The sequence below is a fragment of the Trachemys scripta genome, chromosome 7, assembly GCF_013100865.1.
Source record: "Trachemys scripta elegans isolate TJP31775 chromosome 7, CAS_Tse_1.0, whole genome shotgun sequence".
NCBI classification, from domain to species: domain Eukaryota; kingdom Metazoa; phylum Chordata; order Testudines; family Emydidae; genus Trachemys; species Trachemys scripta.
The window spans coordinates 123,510,104-123,529,914 of NC_048304.1; the positions used below are offsets into that span (position 1 = coordinate 123,510,104).

Sequence of the window (19,811 nt, forward strand, 5' to 3'; positions counted from 1 at the left end):
CCCCCCCCGCCACCTCTGCTCCCCTCGTCCTCCTCCTGCCCCCAGCCCCCCCCCGCGTCCTCAGCCCCCNNNNCCCCCCCGGCCCCCCGCGTCCTCTGCCCCCAGCCCCCCCCGCCACCTCTGCTCCCCTCGTCCTCCTCCTGCCCCCAGCCCCCCCCCCGCGGTCCTCAGCCCCCAGCCCCCTTTCCCCCGGGGCCGGCTGCCCCATTGCACCCGCGCGGGGCCCCTTGCGGGGGTGCTGGGCTGCGGGAGTCCCGCCTTAATGCCGGCTGGGGCCCCCCGTGGGACTACGAGCCGCCGGGCTGGCCTGTGGGGAGCGGGGGGCGAGGGGGTTGGAGGTGCTGGTCTGGTTCGTGCATGGTGGGGTGCCTTGAGGTGACGGGGTGGAGGTGCTAGTCTGCTCCATGGGGGGGTATGGGGCAAGGGGGGGCTGGAGGTGCGAGGCTGGTCCGTGGGGGGCACCGGGGGCTGGAGGTGCGAGGCTGGTCCATGGGGGGCACCGGGGGCTGGAGGTGCGAGGCTGGTCCGTGCGCGGTGGGGGGCACGGGGGGGCTGGAGGTGCGAGGCTGGTCCGTGCGCGGTGGGGGACACGGGAGGCTGGAGGTGTGAGGCTGGTCCATGGGCGGTGGGGGGCACGGGGGGCTGTCAGTGTGAGGCTGGGCCATGCGCGGTGGGGGCACTGGATTACCCAGGATGGCAGTGTGCCGGGATGGCAGTGTGCTGTTTAGACGCTGTTTATCTGTGGAGTTAGTGCCCGGTGGCTGTGGGGAGCCCGGCCCAGGGGCAGGCCTGTGTGCCTGTCTCTGTCCTGGGGTGGGCAGTCATGCTCTGCGGGACTCCCAGTAGGGCTGGGGCACCCCCCGCATAGCTGCGTGGCAAGTTGGCTTCCCTGGCCCGGTGCAGCCCCCCGGAGCCGCCCGCGTGGGTCTCCTGACGCAGCCTGGCCTCGCGCCACGTGCCAGGCCTGGGAAAGCTGCCGGCACCAAGCGGCAAGTGGGGGCTACGTGCCAGAGGCTCCTCTGAGCCCGCTGGGAGTGCCCGCCGGCCACGGAGCCCCCCACGCCCACAGGGGGAGGGCGCTGGTCCTGGCACCCCGCTGGTTGGGCTGGATCCGATGGGGTTACCCACTGGCCCCAGAGGGAAGGGCCCATAGTCTCTCGCTCTCTGCCCCTGGCCTGCGCCGCCTGGTCCCGCTCTGGGCCCCTCGCTGGGTCGGGCGGCTCCAAGCGGAGCAGGGGCCTGGGAGCTGGGGGAGACCCAAATGAGGCTCCAGGTGCGGGGCTCAGGCTGGGCCGGGGGGCTGACCCCAGTGATGGGCGGGGCCCGGAGGACGGGAGGAGCCCAGTCAGTTGGGCCGCAGAGACCCAGGCTGACCAAAGCCATGGCAAGGGGGTAGCGTGGGAGAGGCTGAGTTTGGGAGGTGGGGAAGCGCCAGACCCCCCAGCTCCCATTACTGATGTCTGGGGGTCAGCGGTGGTGGCCAGGTTGTGGGGGGTGAACTCGGCATCGGTAGGTCTGGCTGGGTTGTGGGGGGCCCTGTGATGGGGATATGGCTCCTGGGCCATCCCCTGAGAAGCTGGCTGGGCTGGGCTATCCACCTGCCCTGCAGTGCGGGGTGCCCATGGTGCGGGGGGGGAACAGTGACTGGAGCACTGGTGCGAGGCCCCCTCCCCACTGACGGGACCCATGGGGGGGGCAGCTATGCAGGGCTCCCTTGGTGCAGAAGGGCAGTGGTTGGGGGTCAGATGTGTTGGGGACCCAGGGGACTGGCCCTGCTGGGCTCTGCTGATTGGGGAGCCCCTCCCCTCCCCCGTCTCCCCCCCCCCCCCACACACACACACCCCCCCCCCCTGTGCTCCGCGCGCTTGTGACTTTCTTCCCAGGCCTTGCCCTCCCGGTAGGCCAAGGGACGCTGTGGGGGGAGGGTCTTGGAGGGCATGGCCTGACCAACCCCCCCCCCTTGGCATGGCTGCCCCCCCACGTGGCCCCCCGGGGGACTCCTCGTGCAGAGAAGCAGCCGCCGAGCCTGTGCCTGGAACGCACTGGGCTTTGTCCTCCTAGCCTGGGGAAATAGGCCGTGCAGGGGAGGGGCACGTGGGCTGGGGTGGGGGGGGAACAGGCTGCTCCGCGCGGCTGGATGCAGCCTCCCACCAGCCCACGTGCTCCTGGGGGAGGCTCAGGGCCTGGGGGGCCGAGGTGTCTGAACGGTTCGGAGCCTGGCTTGGGAAGCTCTGGGCCGGATCCCGGTCTTGGCTCCTGTGTCTCGGGCAGCCCAGCCCGCAAGGCAGGGAGTCCAGCGAGCGGCTCTGCACTTGGCCCCTCAGCAGACCTGCCCCCAGACCCCGGCGAGCTCACACATGCAGTGAGCTTGGTGGGTCTCTGCTAGTAACTCACCTGTCGACTGTGCCCTTCCCAGCTACCACCTGGCAGGCACCATGGTCACCTCTGCTCAAGAGAGGCCCAGGGGGCTTCGGGTCGGGAGTGAGGGGCACCGGCAGAGCTGGGAGGGGGCAGGGCTGGGCTAGCAGGGGGCTGCGGGTCGGGATTGAGGGGCACTGCAGGGCTGGGCTAGCAGGGCGCTGTGGGTCAGGAGTGAGGGGCACCGGCAGAGCGGGGGTGGGACCCCAGGGCTGGGCTAGCAGGGGGCTGCGGCGAGAGCTGATGCAGGTTCCCACGCCTGCGGGGGCAGCTGGGGGTTGTCTCTTGGCAGGCGTCTCTGGCTCTGCTCCACGGCCCGGGAAATGGGAACGGGCCCAGATGCTCGCGTCGTGTCAGCGTCACTGAGTCTGTTCCAGGCCGATGGGCTTCTACCTTGATAGCTTCAGCAGATGCCTCCCCTGCCCTGGAGGGAGATGAGCTGGGTGGGGGAGGGGAGGTCTCACCCCCCTCCCTTGCTGGAGGGGACCCTGGCCGGGCTGTGGGTGCAGGGGAGCTGTTGGCGCCGGGCTAATACAGGAGCCTCCAACTGCCAGACAAACACAGCCGGGAGCAAAGCTCGCTGGGCCGAGGTGAGATGGATGAGGAGGGTCTGGGGGGGGCCATGGGGCTGAGCCCAGGGTGATGCAGGCCGGGTTGTGGGGGTTGTGAGCCTGGGGGATTGTCTCCCGGAGGAAGAGTGCGGAGCCCAGCCCGGGCTGAGGGGGGAGCCAGTGTTCAGTCTCCCAGCGCTGGGCCTTGCAGCCCCTTTTACAGTTGGGGAAACTGAGGCACAGAGCGTGGGAGGGTCCTAACCATGTGCTCAGACCACCAGTCCCTTCCCGCCTGGGATGGCTGTGTCCTGCCTGTACAGTTACCCTAATTGAATGATGCCTATGGGCAGGGTCCCAAGGCGTTGGCTCTGGGTGCAGCACCCCTGGGTGTTCCAGCAGGCCTGGGGTGTCCTCCCTAACTCTACCAAGCGGCATCGTAGTGCCCCCTCGTGGGGCATGGCCGGGACCCTTCTTCTATTGCATGGCCGGTTGGTGGTGGGGGTTACAGCAGAGAGCAGGCCCTGTGGGCGGGGGAGGGACACGCAGGTGCGGCTGGAGGTGGCGGGGGGCAGCGGGTTGGGATTGAGGGGCACCAGCAGAGCTGGGGGGAGAGGAGGGGGAACCTGGTCCAGGAGGCATCTGTCTCAATCCCTTGCTTCCCTCCTGAACCAGCACCTGCTGTAGGGGGGGGGGAGGGCATCACTCTGGGTCCCTGGGCGAGTGATCATCGCTGGTTAACTCCCCGTGTTCCTCACGTGGCCCTAGTGCTGGGGAGGGGGGCAGGAATGGCTCTTAAAGGGACAGGCCCTGCCCAGCTGGGCCGCTGAGTGGACTCCAGGGATTCCTCCAATTCATTTCTCTGGCCTCGTTTCCTGATTGGCCTTTTCGTCTGTCAAGCTCCTTGTAGGGCCCGGCTTTACCCTCCCACCCACACACCCCCTGTTGCGAGGGAGGGAGCGGTAATCCCCATTTTGCAAGTGGGGAAACTGAGGCACAGAATGAGTCAGTGACTCACCCGAGGTCACATGATGAGTCAGTGGCAGAGACGGGACTTGACCCAAAGTCTCCTGTGTCCCAGCTCATTGATTTGTAAATGGCCGGCTGGAATCCGGAGCGCGTCCTGCCCCACGTGGTCCCTGGGTGGTACTGGCTGCCAACCCACTGCATGGGGTCCTGTCTCCTCGCCCTCCCTGGGGTCTGACACACAGAATGGGGCGGGGGGGTGGGGGTGACTGAAGAGATTCACGAGCAGCTGCTGCCCCCTGTGCGCTCGGCTGTGTGGGGGGATCAGGTCTGGAGCTCGCTGGCCCCTGCTCCGATTTAAGGAAACACAAACTCATGGGTTCCCTTAACATCCCCCCGATGAAAACCCTTCCTGCTTGGACTCCGTTCTCCCCCGGGTCTGGTCTCTGGCTGGGCCTGCAGGTGGAGGTTCTAGGGCACTCGGTTTGGTCCAGCCGGGAAGTTGGGATCCGGGCGCCCCCCAGTTTCTGGGCTGGTGGTTCAGGCGTGGCTCTGCTAGGGGCATTTACAGGAAAACCGGCTCTTTTATCTCCTCCGAGTTGAGTGGCTGCGGCTGGATTATTGCTCCCTAATCCGCGCCCGGCCCAGGCTGGTTGCCGGGCGATGCCGATTGTGCCGGGAACAAGAGGACCCGGCCATCCGAGGGGGAATGCGGCAGCAGGAGCTGGGCCAGGGACGAACAAATGCCTGCGGCAGGAGGGGAGGACGTGGGGCTGGGGGTTGCCTGGGCAGGGCTGGTTGAAAGAGCTGCTCCGTGCCCGGGGTCTGGGCTGGGCGAGGAGTCGTCGGGCTCTGCTCCGGATGGGTCCAGGCCTCAGACCCATCACTGGTGCAGGGAGCCAGTCCCAGGGAGGGGCAGGGGTCCCTGCTCAGCAACCATGACCCAGGGTGGGGAGAGCAGACTGGGTTCGGGGCCCCCTGAATTGGCCAGGCAGACCCTGAGCTCTGCAGAGAGCTGGTTGGAGGCGGACGGGGGTGCGAGTGGGGTGGTGTCCCTGGCAGATGGGTGATATGGGGGGTGGGGAGCGGTGCCCCTGTTGGAGGGCAGTGGGTGGGGGAGACAGTGCCCCTGCAGGTGGGTGGGGACCGGTGCCCCTATGGGAGGGCAGTGCATGAGGGGGGGATGGTGCCCCTGCAGTGAGTGGGGAGCGGTGCCCCCGGGGGAAGGCAGTGGGCGGGGGGGGGGAGCGGTGCCCCTGCAGGAGGGTGGTGGGTGAGGGGGGGACAGTGCCCCTGCAGGTGGGTGGGGAGGGCAGTGGTTCCCCTGTGGGAGGGCGATGCGTGAGGCGGGCAATGGTGCCCGCGGGCTCAGTGCTGGTTTCCTTCTCTCCCTGCAGGCTGCCTGCGTGGTCCCCCCCGTCTGAGCCCCCCACACCATGGCCATAGTGCAGACCCGGCCCGTCTCCATCGGGCCTGCTTCTGAGGCGGCCACCCAGCTCCGTGCCGGCGCCCGCTCGCCCACCTCTGCCTGCGGCGCCATGGGGAGCGTTAGCAGCCTCATCTCCGGCCGCCCCTGCCACGAGCGGCCGTGCAAGGCCGCGCCCGGCCCCTTCCGCCAGCAGGACGGGCTGCTCCAGGGGCTGCCCCCCGCCAAGCCCTGCTCTGGCCCGGTGCCCGGGGGCGGTGCCTACACCAGCGAGGACTTCTGGGCCAAGGCTGTGTCCCCCGTCAGCCCCTGCAGTGACGCCGAGGAGCCGCGGGACGATCGGGCTCGGAGCGGCAACATCCAGGGGCCGCCCCCGAGACTGGTCCCCGTCTCCGGGCAGCTGGAGAAGGTGAAGATGGGGGGAGGGTGCATGTGGCTGGGCTGTGTCCATCCCCTCCCCCCGCCGGGGCCAGGCCATTGGGGCATCTGGGTGGGGCATCCTGCCTCCAGCAGTCACCAAGACCTACGGCTCTGGAGACAGTTGCCCCATTCCCCAGCGATACACTTGCCCTGTTTAGTCGTCCATGGGGCAGGGAGGGCTAGTTACTTCCTGACCCCCCTCGCCATGGGCTTCCACCCTGACGTACAGCGGTGCTTTCCCCTCCTTACTTGGTATCCGTGCCATCATTAGTGGTGCCAGCAGGTAGACAGCACCAGGTGGGCAGGAGCTGCCCAAGAGAGCCTAGTCCAGCCCCAGAATGCTGCTCCTACCTTCCTGCAGCAGGGAATTCCGCAGGCCCTGAGCGGCGGGCATCGTCTCTCCTTGTACTTGGTCTTGGGGCCTGCTGTTGCCTGGTGGCTCCTTTGCTGTGCTGGCAGCGTCCTGTAGCTGCAGAGGCAGTGGGCAGCTGCCTGGCATTAGTGGGTACCTGCTCCCCCACATTCCAGCTGCAGAGATGGGCTCAATTGACCTGGCAATGCCACTGAACCCACAGGCGTCTCTGGCTTCCCCTCTGCCCTGGGGGAGGTTCATTGTCACCAGCCCTAGTTTGCCAGGTCGACTGGGCTGTGGGCACACACTGCTTAGTGTAAGAGCTGCTGATCCCTAGTGCTCCTGTTCTTATAGGGGAAGTGGGTTCTTCCAGCCCCCCGCTGCCCCATCAGACCCGGGGCGCACTAACCCGTTGGTGCCCCTCGAGGGTGAGGATGGCCCCGGGCGCTTCCAGGCCAAGCTGTGGGAACTCTGCTGCTGATGCTCCCCCGGGAGGGTGATCGTTGGCGCTGGGCCCTGGACAGCTGGTGCCCATGGCCGCCTCGCTACTTAGAGCTGGTTGTTTGCTGGCTTGTGCTTCAGGGAGCATGGCTCTTAAATCCCTCCTGCAGACAACACCCCCTGGTGGGCAGCAGGTACCCCCCCTCTGCCCCAAATGTGCCCTGCCTTGAGGTTTGGGGGTCCCAAGTGTGGGATGTGGGGAGGAGTTCCAGGGAGCTGGAGCGGCTGGCAAAGTCCATGCCCCAGCCTGGCCTCGCTCGGTGGCATTGCTTCAGCCCCAGAATGTGGCTCCTGCCTTCCTGCGGCAAGGAGTTCCACAGGTCCTGCTCTGGGAATCCTTTAACCTGGTGAGCTCCCCTGGCAGGGCCATTGCAGGGCGAGCTGGGGACAGAGCTGGGAGCCCCATCTGCAGGAAGGGGGTGGCCTGGGGCTGGGGAAGGGATCGGGGTCAATGGCGGCTGGGTCGTCACACCCCTTGGATGGAGGGGAGCGCTCCTGGGGGGTGGGGCAGAGGGATGCCAGAGCCAGCAGCCGAGCGGTGGTGTCTGAGGAGAGCAGGCGATGAGCTGCTCCAGGCCCCCTTGGGCGACTGGGAGCTATGGGAAACCCTGGGGTCACGCTAACCTGCTGCCCTGGGCCCCTCGGATCCAGCTCGGAACCCCAGCCGACCTGCCCCTTTAGCCTGCTAGAGCTGCCCTGAGGTTCTGGGTCAGGAGCCCAGCCTGTGGCGGGGGCCCGGGGGGGCGGGGAGCGCAGAGGCGGGCTCGGTCCCCGTAGCCCGTTCGGCCTTTGGCCTCTCTGCTGAGGTTGCCCAGCACTGATGCCCCCCTGGCCCTCTGCAATGTGGGCAGCTGGGCCGAGACCCCCCTCACCCAGGGTTCTGAGCGCTGGGGGGCCTGGGGCTGGCTGGGAGCCGGCGATGGCTTTGGGGGGGATCTGGCTCAAAGCGAGTTGATGGCCCCGATCTGCCAAACTGCTCCTGACCCGCCCTTAGCAGGAGAGGGCAGTTTAGAAAATGGGCTATGGGGGGGGGGGTCCCCCTTCATTTCAGCGGGGGAGGGGGAACCACACAGAGGATCCGTGTCCGCTTTCGTCAAGGAAACGGAACATTTAGAGTTTTTTTCCCAGTGAAAACCAAAGGCCGTTGCATGGCCAGAAGGAACCATTGCAGGGCCCCCTCCTGCCTCCCTCCCCCAGCCGCGCTCGCCCAGGCAGAGCCGGGGGGCTTGGGACAAGTGGCGAAGTAAAATGAATTGCCGCTGCTGGATTTTTCTCTTATTGGCCTCAGGCCCGGCTTGTGCTCCAGTAGGGGGTCTGGCAGGGGGTGCGCTCGCCCCCCTCCCGGATCTCAGCTCCCCTGCCTGCCTCCTCATTCAGCCGCTGCTTCACAATTTTCAACTGAGGAAAAAATGTCCTTTTCGCTGTCTGTATTTGAACAAAGGAAGGTGTGGGGTGGGGAGCCAGGACTCCTGGGTTCTATCCCTGGCTCTGGGCAGTGGGGTCTAGTGGTTAGGGCAGAGGGGTGGGGAGCCAGGACCCCTGGGCTCTATCCAGGCTTTGGGAGGGAGTGTTGCCTAGTAGTCCAGACTTGTGGCTGCTGGCCCTGCTGCTGATTGGCTGGGTGACCTTGCTCAAATCACTTGCCCGCTCTGTGACTCCATTTCCTGGCTGGGGAGTGGGGGTGACGATCCCGGCACCGTCCCCAGCCCACGCTGTCAGACAGCGCGTAACAGCCGGAGATCCCAAAGCGCATTAGGAGGATGGCATCACTGTCATTTGACAGAGGGGGAAACTGAGGCACAGAGCGAGGCAGTGACTTGCCCAAGGTCATCCACCCAGTGGGCTGGGGGCCAAACCGGGGCTAGAACCCAGGTGCCCTGAGTCCAAGTCTGCTAGGCCACGCTGCGTCCCCACGAGGTGTTGATTAGAAGGTGCCAAGTCTGGCAGGCCGCATAGCCTGGGGCGCTGGGCCGGGTCTGAACATCTGGCAGGGGTGGCACCGTGTTGTGTCAGGGGTGGTGGGGGGGTGTCCTTAGCCCCCGTCCTGCCGCCCCATGGTCTCTGCTCTATGCCTTTCAGAACGTCGAGAAGACCCTGATCCGTCCGACGGCTTTCAAGCCGGTCGTGCCCAAGGGCAGGAACTCTTCGCTACCGGGGTACGTGGTGCCGCGGCCCGGGGCGTCGGTGGTCCCTGAGAGCCAGGCCAGCCTCGCCCACCTCCTGGGCGGCACTGGCGCGGCCAGCGCCGAGAAGCACCACTCCCTGAGCTGCCGCCACAGCGCCCACTCGGGCACCCTGTCGGACTCGGGGCGCAATTCCCTCTCCAGCCTGCCCACCTACAGCACGGGCTGCAGCCAGCCGCCGGAGCCGGCCAGCATCTCCATGGGCCACCTTAGCCTGGACAGTCACGGCGGCTACCCGGAGCGGGGCTCCCGGGGCCTGGCCGGCCCCTCCAACTCGGACAGCGGGCGCTCCTCCTCCAGCAAGAGCACGGGCTCCCTCAGCGGGCGGGGCCCCCCCTCCTCCGACGGCGGCTCCTGCGCCCGCTCGCCCGTCGAGGGTGACGAGGCTCTGCTTGTCCGCGAGCTGGAGGAGAAGCTGCGGGAGCGGGAGGCGGAGCTGCAGCACCTGCGCCAGAGCCTGGACGAGAACGAGGTGGCCATCTGCCAGGTACCCGGTTCGGTGGGTGAGCCCAGCGACTCCCAGGCCTGCCGCCGTGGGCAGCTGGAGGCGCTGGGCGTGTCTGCGGGGGGCTGGTGCATGTGGGGGTGATTGGGAAGGATGGACGGGCCAGCTGGGTGAGCAGAGGTGGGGATGGGCCGCATGTGGGGTTGGGGGAGAGCTGCCCAGTAACCGGGGGGTGGGGGTTGGTGTTTGAAGGGCTGAGGTGGGGGAGGGGCAGGTAGCAGGCTTGTGCATTTGGAGCCTGATCCCTATGAGCGCCCCCTAGGGGTGCAGGCAGTAAATGCCTTCCCTGCTCAGGAGCGCCCCCTGCTGGAACTGCTGTAACCTCGGCAGAGCTGTGCAGGGGCACCAGAGGCCTGGCCTGAGAATGCCAGTGCCGAACATGGGCTCCCCGAGGGGGAAGGCAGGCAGGGGGCAGGTCTCAGGGTTGTCCGTGGGGCCCCATGTTCTCAGTGTGAACAGGCAGCCCGTGAAGCCTACAATACCCAGCATGCCATGCGCAACCTCCTGCAGAGTAGCCATGGCACTGCAATGCATGCTGGGAGCTGTAGTCTTGGTGAGCCACACCTCCACATGTGCTCAGGCCCAGGAGATGCAATGCATGTTGGGAGCTGTAGTCTCGGGGAGCTGCACCTCCACATGCACTCAGGTCTGGGCACTGCAGTGCATGCTGGGAGCTGTAGTCTCTGTGAATCAGACCTCTGCATGTGCTCAGGCCCAGGAGATGCAATGCATGCTGGAAATTGTAGTCTCGCTGAGCTATGTCACTACATGCACTCAGGCCTGGGTGATGCAATGCATGATGGGAGCTGTAGTCTCTGTGGGTCACATCTGCACATGTGCTCAGGCCTAGGTGCCGCAATGCATGATGGGAGCTCTAGTCTCCTGAACCGCATCTCCACATGTGCTCAGGCCTGGGCGATGCAATACATGATGGGAGCTGTAGTCTTGATGAGCCATGTCTACATGCACTGAGGCCTGGGCGATGCAATGCATGCTGGGAGCTGTAGTTTCCTGAGCCACATGTGCTCAGGCCTGGTTGCCGCAATGCATGCTGGGAGCTGTAGTCTCTGTGAACCGCATCTCCACATGTGCTCAGGCCTGGGCAACGCACTGCATGCTGGGAGCTGAAGTGGGTGCAGGGCACCCCCAGCGTTAGCGGAGGACGGCTGCGATCGGGGCAGCCCATGGGCTGCGCTGGGTCTGCGGGGCAGAGTTTGGAGGCCATGGCCGCGCGGGGCCCCCCGGGTGACGCTCTTCCCCCGCTCCAGGTGTACGAGGAGAAGCAGAAGCGCTGTGAGCAGGAGATGGAGGAGCTGCGCCAGGGCTACGCCTCCCAGGTCAAGCAGGCGGCCCAGAAGGCCCAGCGCACGCAGCAGGTGCTGCAGCTGCAGATCTTCCAGCTGCAGCAGGAGAAGAAGAAGCTGCAGGAGGACTTTGCCCAGCTGCTGCAGGAGCGCGAGCAGCTGGAGAAGAGGTGCGCCTCCTTCGAGCGCGAGCAGACCGAGCTGGGGCCGCGGCTGGAGGAGACCAAGTGGGAGGTGAGCTGGGACCGGGTGGGACGGGGCCCCTGGCTCCAGTCCCAGCTGGCCGGGGCGCTTGGAGCCCTGATGGTGAGACTCGCGGGGCTCCGGCAAGAGAAGGTCGAGGGGGGACTCGATCCCAGTCTAGAAACCTCCACCCGGGGAGCAAATACTCAATAGTGGGCCCGTCGGCCTCGCAGGGACGGGGCTGCCGCCCTTCGATGGCCGGCAGGGGACGCTAGCCAGCCAAGGCGGACGTTTGCACAGGGAGGGTAGTTCACCGTTGGAGCCGTTCCCCCAGTGCTGGATTCTCCACCCCTGGCAGTTCCGAATGCTGCCTCATGGTCTCCCTACTCGCCTCCCCCGTCTTGGAAGGCTGTCGCCGGGGGATGGGGGAGGACTCCTGTTCGGTGGGGGTGGGGGGCTTCTGGTTCTGCAGGCTGCCCCGTCTGGTGCCGGTTCTAAAAGCCAAGCCGCCCCGTTGGGAGGCTGCTCCGGTTCCGGAGGTCGCCCTCTTGGAGGGCGGTGGGGCGGGAGGGCTTGCTTAGGCCGATGTGTCATTGGCAAACGTAACTTAGAGGTAGGATCCTGGTTCTGGGGGCAACCCCATGGTGGAAAGGGGTGGGGCCTGGCTCGGGCAGCCCCATTGGTGATGGGGAGGTGGGGGCGGAGTTCTGGGGGCCACCCCATGGTGGAAAGGGGCAGGGTCTGGCTCGGGCAGCCCCATTGGTGATGGGGAGGTGGGGGCGGAGTTCCAGGGGCCACCCCATGGTGGAAAGGGGCAGGGCCTGGCTCGGGCAGCCCCACTGGTGGCTGGATGGGTGGGAGGTTCTGGAGGCTGTCCAATGGCTCGGGGGACCCTAGCTCTTTTTGGGGGTGGGGTAGGGCCAGCCCCAGGGTCTAATGCCCGCCCCGCCCCCCAGGTGTGCCAGAAGTTGGGCGAGATCTCCCTGCTGAAGCAGCAGCTGAAGGAGTCGCAGGCGGAGCTGGCGCAGCGGGGCACCGAGATGCTGCTGCTGCGGGCCCAGCTGCGGGAGGCGCGGGCGGAGCGGCAGGCGGGCGAGGAGCAGGCGCTGGGGCTGCAGGAGGCGGCACGCACCCGGGCGCTGGAGCTGGAGGTGTGCGAGAAAGAGCTGCAGCGCCGGAAGGGCGAGGTCGAGCTGCTGCGGGAGAAGCTGGGCCGGCTGGAGCAGGAGGTGGCGGGGCTGCGGGGGGCGCGGCGCCAGCCCCGCTGCCCGGAGCCGCCCGAGCCCAGCCTGCTGTGGGCCAGCGACGAGGCCAAGGCCCAGCGGCAGGCGGCCGAGACGCTGCAGGGCCTGCGAGCCGAGCTGCTCCAGGAGCGCCGGCGTGGCCAGGAGCAGCGGGCCGCCTTCGAGGCCGAGAGGCTCACCTGGCAGGGTGAGAAGGACCAGGTGATCGGCTATCAGAAACAGCTGCAGCACAACTACATCCAGATGTACCGGCGCAACCGGGAGCTGGAGCACCACCTGCACCAGCTGAGCCTGGAGCTGCAGGCCCAGCGGCTGGACGAGTGTGGCCTGCACGGGGCCGAGATCTGCTTCGAAGAGATCACCGCCACCGAGATCTGAGCCGGGCTGTGCTGGCTGCCCCGTGAGCTAGAGGGGGGTTAGCCGGCTGCTTGGGGGGCAGCTGGCAAAGGGGCCCATGGCTGGTTCATGGGGGGGAGGGGGAGCTGGGCCTCTGGATGCTGGGAAGAGCCGATTAACAGCTGATCCCTTTAGCGCTTGGGAGGGAATTAGCAGCACCTGCTTGTAGCCGGCTGGGGGGTGGCAGGATCATTTCTCTGCCGTATGGGCCCTGTCACCCCGCCCGCCGCGCCCCAGAGCCTCCATTGAGCTGGGAGGAGGTAGCAGGGCTGTGTGGTGGTCTGCATGGGGTGAGGCCCCCTCCTGTGCCGGGGAGAACGGGTCCCTCCGTGGCTGCCAGGTGGGCTGGCGTGAGCGCCAGGCTCGACACGCTGCGGGGCTGTGCCACCGCCTGCCAGCCTGCTGTGAGGTGGGGGCTCCCCCAGGGCTGGTCTGCGGTGCCAGCTGTGAGAGCAGCGCCATGCCCCGAGCATGTCCCCAGGCTGCCCCCCCCAGGGGGGGCTTGCAGTCCGGGGCTTTGCCCAATCAGTGCAGGGTCCAGCCCAGGGCTTGGGATCTCCACGCCCCTCTTGGAAATCGGCTTCTTCCTCCTTTTGTGGGCCTGCTCCTCGCAGAGGCTGTATCGGCGGGCAGGGCACAGGGCAAACACCGAGTGGGGGATGCGCCTTGCGGCTGGACTCACCAGGCAGGAGCTAGCGGGCTGCGAGCAGGGCTGCTCTGCCCTCGGTGTTTAGCCCCCGTGCCTGGCATCCCCTGCCCGCGGCCCATCTGGTTCAGTGGTCCCTGCGCCCAGCCCTCTGCCCGGAGGGATCCTGCCCGGCCAGGCTGCCCCTCTGCGTTCCGAACACCCGGCTTTGCAGGGTTGCGTTTCTGGGCCATGCAAATGTACTCTATTTTTGTAGGCCCTACAGAAAGGGGTCTGGGCTCCCCGGGTTCAGTAGCAGTTCATTAGCCGGCGTGATTCCGCTTCCCATCCCTTGGCCAGGAGGTCTGCGCACACCCCTGCCCTTCGCCTCCTGTTCCCGTGTGCTGAGCTCTGCCCCTGCCCCTCCATTGCCAGGGGCCTGCGGCACGGTTTTGCTAGCCAGCCCCAGCCTGGCTTTGCCTTTTGCTTCGGGCCCAGCAGCTGCCTCTGCCCGGCACATCCCGTCTCTCCCCCCCCCCCCCCCCCTGAGCACCCCCGCATGGGGTGCTGCTCACTGCCCCACCCTTGCCCAGCCCCCACCCCCATGCCCGCCTATGGCGAGGCAAGGGCAGCCGTGCTGTGGGCGGGGGCAGGGCTGTGTGGTGCCTGGCGGGCGTGTCCCAGGCTGCCCTGGGACTGGCCCCATGGGCACTACAGAGCCAGGCAGGGACTTTGTTGGGCCAGGCCCTGGGCACCAGCTCCCTCCGGGGGAGGGAAATGCTCCAGCCCTTCCTGTGGGAGTTTCACATGCAGGGGACCATGCAGCAGTAGGAGGCACCCCTCCCCCACCCATGTGTGTGTGTGTGGGTGGGGTCCTGTGCTGGGAGAGGCGGGGCGGGGGGGGCAATGGTGAGTGGGCCAGACGCCTGCAAGCCCTTGGCTGAGTCACATCCTCATTGGGCCCCTTTCCTTACATTGCGCTGGGCCCCCATCCCGCCGGCGGGTACCAGCCCCCTCCTGGGGCCTGCTCATACTGCATGATACCAAGCCGAGGGCACAGAAAACAGGGGAAGCTGGGGGTGGACGGCCGCCTGCCTCGCTGGAGTGTAGCCGAAGAGCTGGGGCAGCTGCTATGCCCAGCCTGTGCCCCCCTCTGGGAACTGATGTGCCCAATCGGGCACTGGCAGCATCCCCAGCCTGACCAGCCCATCCCTCCAGGTACAGCCCCCCCCCCCCCCCCCCCCCGGGGGGCCCGGCTGCCCTGGCACGAAGGGCAGGGTTGGCACTAGACCAAAGGAACATCTGGGCTGGGTCCATCCATTTGTTACCAATCCTCCCCCCTGCCCCGGGCAGCGCCAGCCGGTGGGTCGGGGTTTTTTTACTTTATTTCTGACCTTGTCTGGTTCTCAGGCTGTGTAAATTTCTTGTACAAACCAAGAGGAACGTGCTAATAAAACCCACCCCTCTGTTTTTAAGAGATGTGTGTGTGTCTTGGGGGGGAGGGGGGCAATGTGAGCACCCCCCACGGGCCATTGCCCTGCTGCCCCTCGCCCTCTTCTGTGAGATGCCAGGGGCTGGCTGAACCCGGGTACCTGTAAAGTGCATGGGGTGCCCCACACAGGTTAACAACCTACAGTGGGAGCCGGCTAGTAGAGCGCTCCCCGGGGGGCAGGGGTATGGGGGGGTCATTGCACAAGCAGCCTGCTCAAAGCAATGGTCCCCCCCCTCGCCCCAGCCAGGCTGTGGCAGGGGAGCAGGACAGCCCCCCAGCAGCTCCTGGCAGCAGTAGTAGGGCTTTTAGCCTCTCCCGGGCCCCCCAGCTCAGAGAGGGATTGTGGGGCCGTGGCTGGGAGATGCCCCGGCCTGCGAGGTGCCAGCTGGACTGCGGCACATAGGGGGCCTCGGGCGCTGCCCTTCCAGCCTCCCCCCCAGGGCTGCTGGAGCAAGGACAGTCCCAACCCCGTGACCCCTCCTGCGGGAGCTGAGCAGCCACCCTGCACCCTCGCTGGTGCCACATGGTCCACCTAGGGGCCGGCCCGGCCCCCTCACTAGCCCAGCAGGGGCAGGCAGGGAGGGCCAGTATAACACGGTGACCTGTCACCTGCAGGAGGCGACACGTGGGGGCAGCCTGGCTCAGCTGGGGAAGGTGCGGGGTAGGCATGGGTTGCAGCCCCATGGCATGGTAGCCCCCTGCTGCTCCCCCTGCCCCCGGGGCTGAGTCTTGCCCATGAAGCCAAGACCAGCATGTCAAGGACGTTCCAGGCCCAGGCCCGGCTGAGGCCACCTGGTGCTCTCGGGCAGCGCACTGAGCCGGGGGGGGGCTCTTCCCCCACTCCTGCCAGGCTGCAGTCAGGCTCGTGGGGCTGGATGCCCGTCGCCGCAGGCTCTGCTTGTCCTCCCGTGGGCCTGGAAGACGTCTGTCTGGCTGTCCCCTCAGCCGTCGCTGCCGGCCTGGCACCGTCCCTGGCTGGCCTGTGTCACGCCTTGGGCACCTTCACCACCAGCTCCATGGGCGCCTGCCGGTTGGTCCTGTAGGCCTGGCGGATGAGGTCCACCGCTCGCTGGTGGGTGACCTTCTGCAGGCTTGCCCCGTCCACCGACACCAGCTCGGCCCCAGCCTGGCAATGCCCGAGAGACAGGGTTGGGAGCCTACAGGGATCGGTCGCCAGCCACTGACATGCAGCCACCTCTGGGGTGGGGCACGGCAGCTGTGGCAACCCTACACAATGATGGGGGCCAGGCAGTGACAAACTCCCCTGGGCCCGGGCGGTTGGTTAAGGGCAGGGCAGCCATGGTAGGGAGAATGCAGAGCACCGAGGGGAGGCATTGCCCTCCACTCTGCCTGCAGTGGGGCACCTGTGGGCCTGGTCCCAAGCCAGCTGCCAACTGGTGCTGTGGGGCAGGGCGAGGGGGTGGCAGTTGCTGGGTAAGCACCACACTGGGACAATGGGGTCTGCATGGGCCACCCACCCCCCCGCTCCCCAGCACAGCTCAGCTTTGCCATGGGTGGGGGGCTGGGTGCAGTGGTTGTGGGCGTACGGAGCAACCCAGGGCAGGGCAAGCATGTGGTTTCCCAAGTTGCATGCAGGCAGCGGCAGCTGGCTCTGGGGGGCACCTAGCCCTCCCCACCCCCCAAATGGGGCTTGACCCCAGCCAGCTCCTAGCCACTCTGTGGCTTGCTGGATGTCCTGGGCCAGTGGCGCTAGCTAGCTCCTGCCTACTTCCCCTTGGGGCTGGGCTAGCCCTGCAAACTACGGCCCGGGGGACCCTCCTGCCCGGCCCCCGAGCTCCTGGCCCGGGAAGCTCGCCCCCGGCCCCTTCCCGCTGTTCCCCATCCTTCGCAGCCTCAGCTCGCCCCACCACAGTGCTCTGGGCTGTGAGCTCCCAGGGCCGCTCAGCTGCAGAGCCCGGCCTGACCCCGTCTCTGTGCTGCGCGGTGCACGGCTGTAGCCCCGCCAGTGCTCCAGGCAGCACGGTAAGGGGGCAGGGAGCAGGGGGGTTGGATAGAGGGCAGGGGAGTTTGGGGGCTGGTCAGGGGGGAAACGGGATTGAATGGGGGCAGGGGTCCCGGGGGGCAGTCAGGAAGGAGGGGGGGTGGATGGGGTGGCAGGGGGCAGTCAGGAGACAGGGAGATGGGATGGTTGGATGGGGCAGGGGTCCTGGGGGGGCCCATCAGGGAACAGGGAGAGTTGGATGGGGCAGGGATCCCGGGGAGGGGGTGCATAGGAGGTGGGGGCTGGGCCACGCCCCCCTCCCCTCCCCGGCTCTCCATACAATTTACGAACCCCGATGCGGCCCTCAGGCCAAAAAGTTTGCCCACCCCTGAGCTAGACCCTGGCTAATTCCCTGCCAGGCTGGGCTGGCCCCACAGGAAGCCCTGTCCCCCGACTCCCATCTGGGCTCCAGGCTACATCAAAGGTGGTGGCAGAGCTGAGCAGACAGGGGTACCAGGGAGGGGGCTAGTGGGCAGAGCGCTGGGCTGGTACACTGGCGTCCTGCATCTAGTTTTGGGCCCCGGACTACAAGAAGGATGTGGAAAATTTGATACTTTATGATTCTACGACAGCTGGGTTCTAAGGGTCTACCACAGCCTCCCTGAGTGTCACCTCATCGTGCCATGCCTCAGTTTCCCCACCGCTAGTGGGGGGACGGTGACCCTGGGCAGCAGAGTGAATGGCTGTTAATGCTTTAAAATTCGGGACTGCAGGGGCCCATCCTGCCAGCTGCTTCCATAGGTCTGGAAGCCATCAAGCTCCAGGCTGGACACATCCTGCAGCCTTGCGCTTACAAAGAACCCTTCCAAATGTGACCTGAAGGGTACCTGATGCCAGGGCGCCTGCCTTTGGCTGTAGCCAGCCTGAACCAATGGCTCTGGGTGCCTGAACTGCCCCTTCTCATTCCAACTGACTGTTAACTCTGAACCCTACTGATGGCAAAAGGCACCCGTTTTGCCTCTCTTGCCCCTGAGCAAAGCACACAAAGGTGCGCGATGCTCCCGCTATGCAGAGCTGTACCACCCACCATGCGCTTTGCCATCTTGCGAGGAGAGGTGTGGGGGGCACGGGCAGAGAGGTCCGTGCTAGTGTCTGAGTTTAGTGCAAGAGAGCAGCTGGGCGTCTGTCCTTCAGCTTTTGTGTCCGAGACAGCCCTGGCCAGCGCCGCGGTTGTGCGTCCCTCCCTGGGCACCCCCAGGACCCCCGTCTCTGCCCAGTGTCTGATCACAGAGCTGGTCTGTCCCGCAGAGAGACCAGTTAACCGCCCCGGGGGTTAGCCCCAGCCGCAGCAGGGAGCTCCCGCCCTTCCCCCCCGCCACTCCCCCTACCTTCAGGACCCCGCTCAGGAATGCCGCCCCTCCAGGAAAGATCTTCTCGATTCTCACCATCGGCTGCACCTTGGACTCGATCCCGCCCGAGATGCTGATCCCTGGAAGGCAACGAGGTAGCGGTGGAGCAGCCCCAACCTGTCCAGTCTGCCCGGACCCCTCCAGCTGGTGCCAGGGCCCTGGCACCTATGGGTGGCCCCCGGCACCTATGGGTGGCCCCCAAGGCCTGACCCGCTTCAGGCAGCCCCGGCCCTACAGCTGGGATGTGCAGGGGGGGAGGGGCGGAGGGCTAGTGACCCCACGCTGGCACCATTGCAGGCGCTGGTACTCACACCCGCTTCCAGCCCCATCCCTGGCCCGCGCCCTACTGCGCCCACCCAGTGCTGGGTCCCCCGCCCGGTGCCTTTGACACCCGAAACTGGATGGAGACTCATGGTAGTTGGGGGGGGAGCACTCCCTTCAATACAGATACCAGCTTGCCCCCCCCCCGACCTCCAGGACCAGGCTGGGCCCAACTATGACCCCTCCCGAGCGTGGGCCAGGCTGGTTTTCAAATGCCCACGTGACGGGCTCCCACGTTCCTGAAATTCGACTCCACGGCCGGCCCAGGCGCTGGGGTCAGTGAGCACGGCCCTGGAGGGACTCAGCTGCCCCGTGACTGTGCCCATCTCCAGCCCCTGCGCGGTGCCCACCGTGCCCCAGCCCACCTGGCGCCTCCCTGCCACAGCCGCATGTCAGCTGCCACCTGGGAAAACCCCAGCCCGGGTGCAGGAGCAGCGGGGCGGCCTGGGATGACAGGTGGAGGCTGCGGGGAGCCCAGAGGCAGGGGGCTCAGGGGGTGTACAGGGGGCAGGGAGGGGTTTCAGGGAGCCCAGCGACGGGGGGCGATGGGGTGCACAGGGGGCAGGGAGGGGCTGCAGGGAGCCCAGTAGTGGGGGGCTCTGGGGTTACACAGGGGGCAGGGAGGGGCTGCAGGGAGCCCAGTAGTGGGGGGCTCCCGGGTACACAGGGGGCAGGGAGGGGCTGCGGGGAGCCCAGCAGTGGGGGGCTCTGGGGGTACACAGGGGGCAGGGAGGGGCTGCGGGGAGCCAAGCAGTGGGGGGCTCGGCAGGGTGCCACTCACCCAAGGACTGCCTGAGCTTGGAGAGGCGGACAGTCATCAGCTCGCACTCCTCCTCGGCCGGGCCATTGTGGGCCAGCCCCTCTACCCCCTGGGCCCCTTGGCTGGGCACCGAGGTGCCCGCGAACAGCTGGCAGAGCCGTGGCCGGGCCCGCCTGGGCTTGCTGAGCCCCGCGTAGAGCCAGTCCTCCCCTGACTCGGCCTCCCCCTGCCCGTCGGGGGAGCTGGGGGCACGCGGCCGCTCGCCGCCCTGCCCTGCCGGCTGTGCCAACGCCTCTGCGGAGGGGTCGGGTCGTGGCACCAGTCCCGGGCTCTGGGCAGGCTCCGCCAGCAGCCAGCTGGGCCCACTGGCAGCTGGAGATGCAGGGGGGCTGGAGGGGGCAGCGCAGGCGTCCACGGGCACGTCGGGCAGGGGCGTGTAGCCGCGCGGGTGAGTCTGTCTGCGGGAGCCCTTCAGCCGCTCCGGCCCTGCCCTCGGCACCAGCCCCACCTCCTCCTCGGCGCCCCCCGGCTCCGGGGCCTGGAGCGGCTGTAGCAGGAAACCTCCCCGGCGGTCTGCAAGGGAGAGACGGGCTGTTAGCAACGTGCCGGGGCAGCCCCCAGCCCTATCCCCCACCCACCTGGCCTCCGAGACCCCCCCGGGCCTAGCCTCTGAAACCCCCCCAATCCAGCCTCCGAGACCCCCCTAGCCCTGCCCTGTCCTCGGCCTCCCAGCCCACCCAATCCCAGCCTCCGAGACCCCTCCTCAGCCCTGCCCTGTCCCCGGCCCCCGAGCCCCCCAATCCCAGCCTCCGAGAT

At 67.2% G+C, this 19,811-nt stretch overlaps 2 protein-coding genes across 2 annotated transcripts in view; one reads left to right on the plus strand and one right to left on the minus strand.

The window, feature by feature from the left end:
* Positions 1-5,329: 5,329 nt before the first annotated feature.
* LZTS2 (leucine zipper tumor suppressor 2) lies at positions 5,330-13,600 on the plus strand (the record flags this gene model as incomplete). Its single annotated transcript, XM_034777025.1, is given in 4 exon segments — positions 5,330-5,767; positions 8,711-9,301; positions 10,588-10,857; positions 11,763-13,600. Coding segments are annotated over 4 exon segments (1,926 nt in total). The 3' UTR covers positions 12,429-13,600.
* A 772-nt stretch (positions 13,601-14,372) lies between these two features.
* Positions 14,373-19,811, minus strand: part of PDZD7 (PDZ domain containing 7) — a 26,607-nt gene continuing 21,168 nt past the window's right edge. Inside the window, exons 14-16 of the mRNA XM_034777027.1 lie at positions 19,017-19,568; positions 17,894-17,994; positions 14,373-15,689 (exon numbers count right to left, since the gene is read on the minus strand). Of these exons, the coding sequence (XP_034632918.1) occupies positions 15,549-15,689; positions 17,894-17,994; positions 19,017-19,568 (794 nt within the window). The 3' untranslated portion in view covers positions 14,373-15,548. The remainder of the gene's footprint in view (positions 15,690-17,893; positions 17,995-19,016; positions 19,569-19,811) is intronic.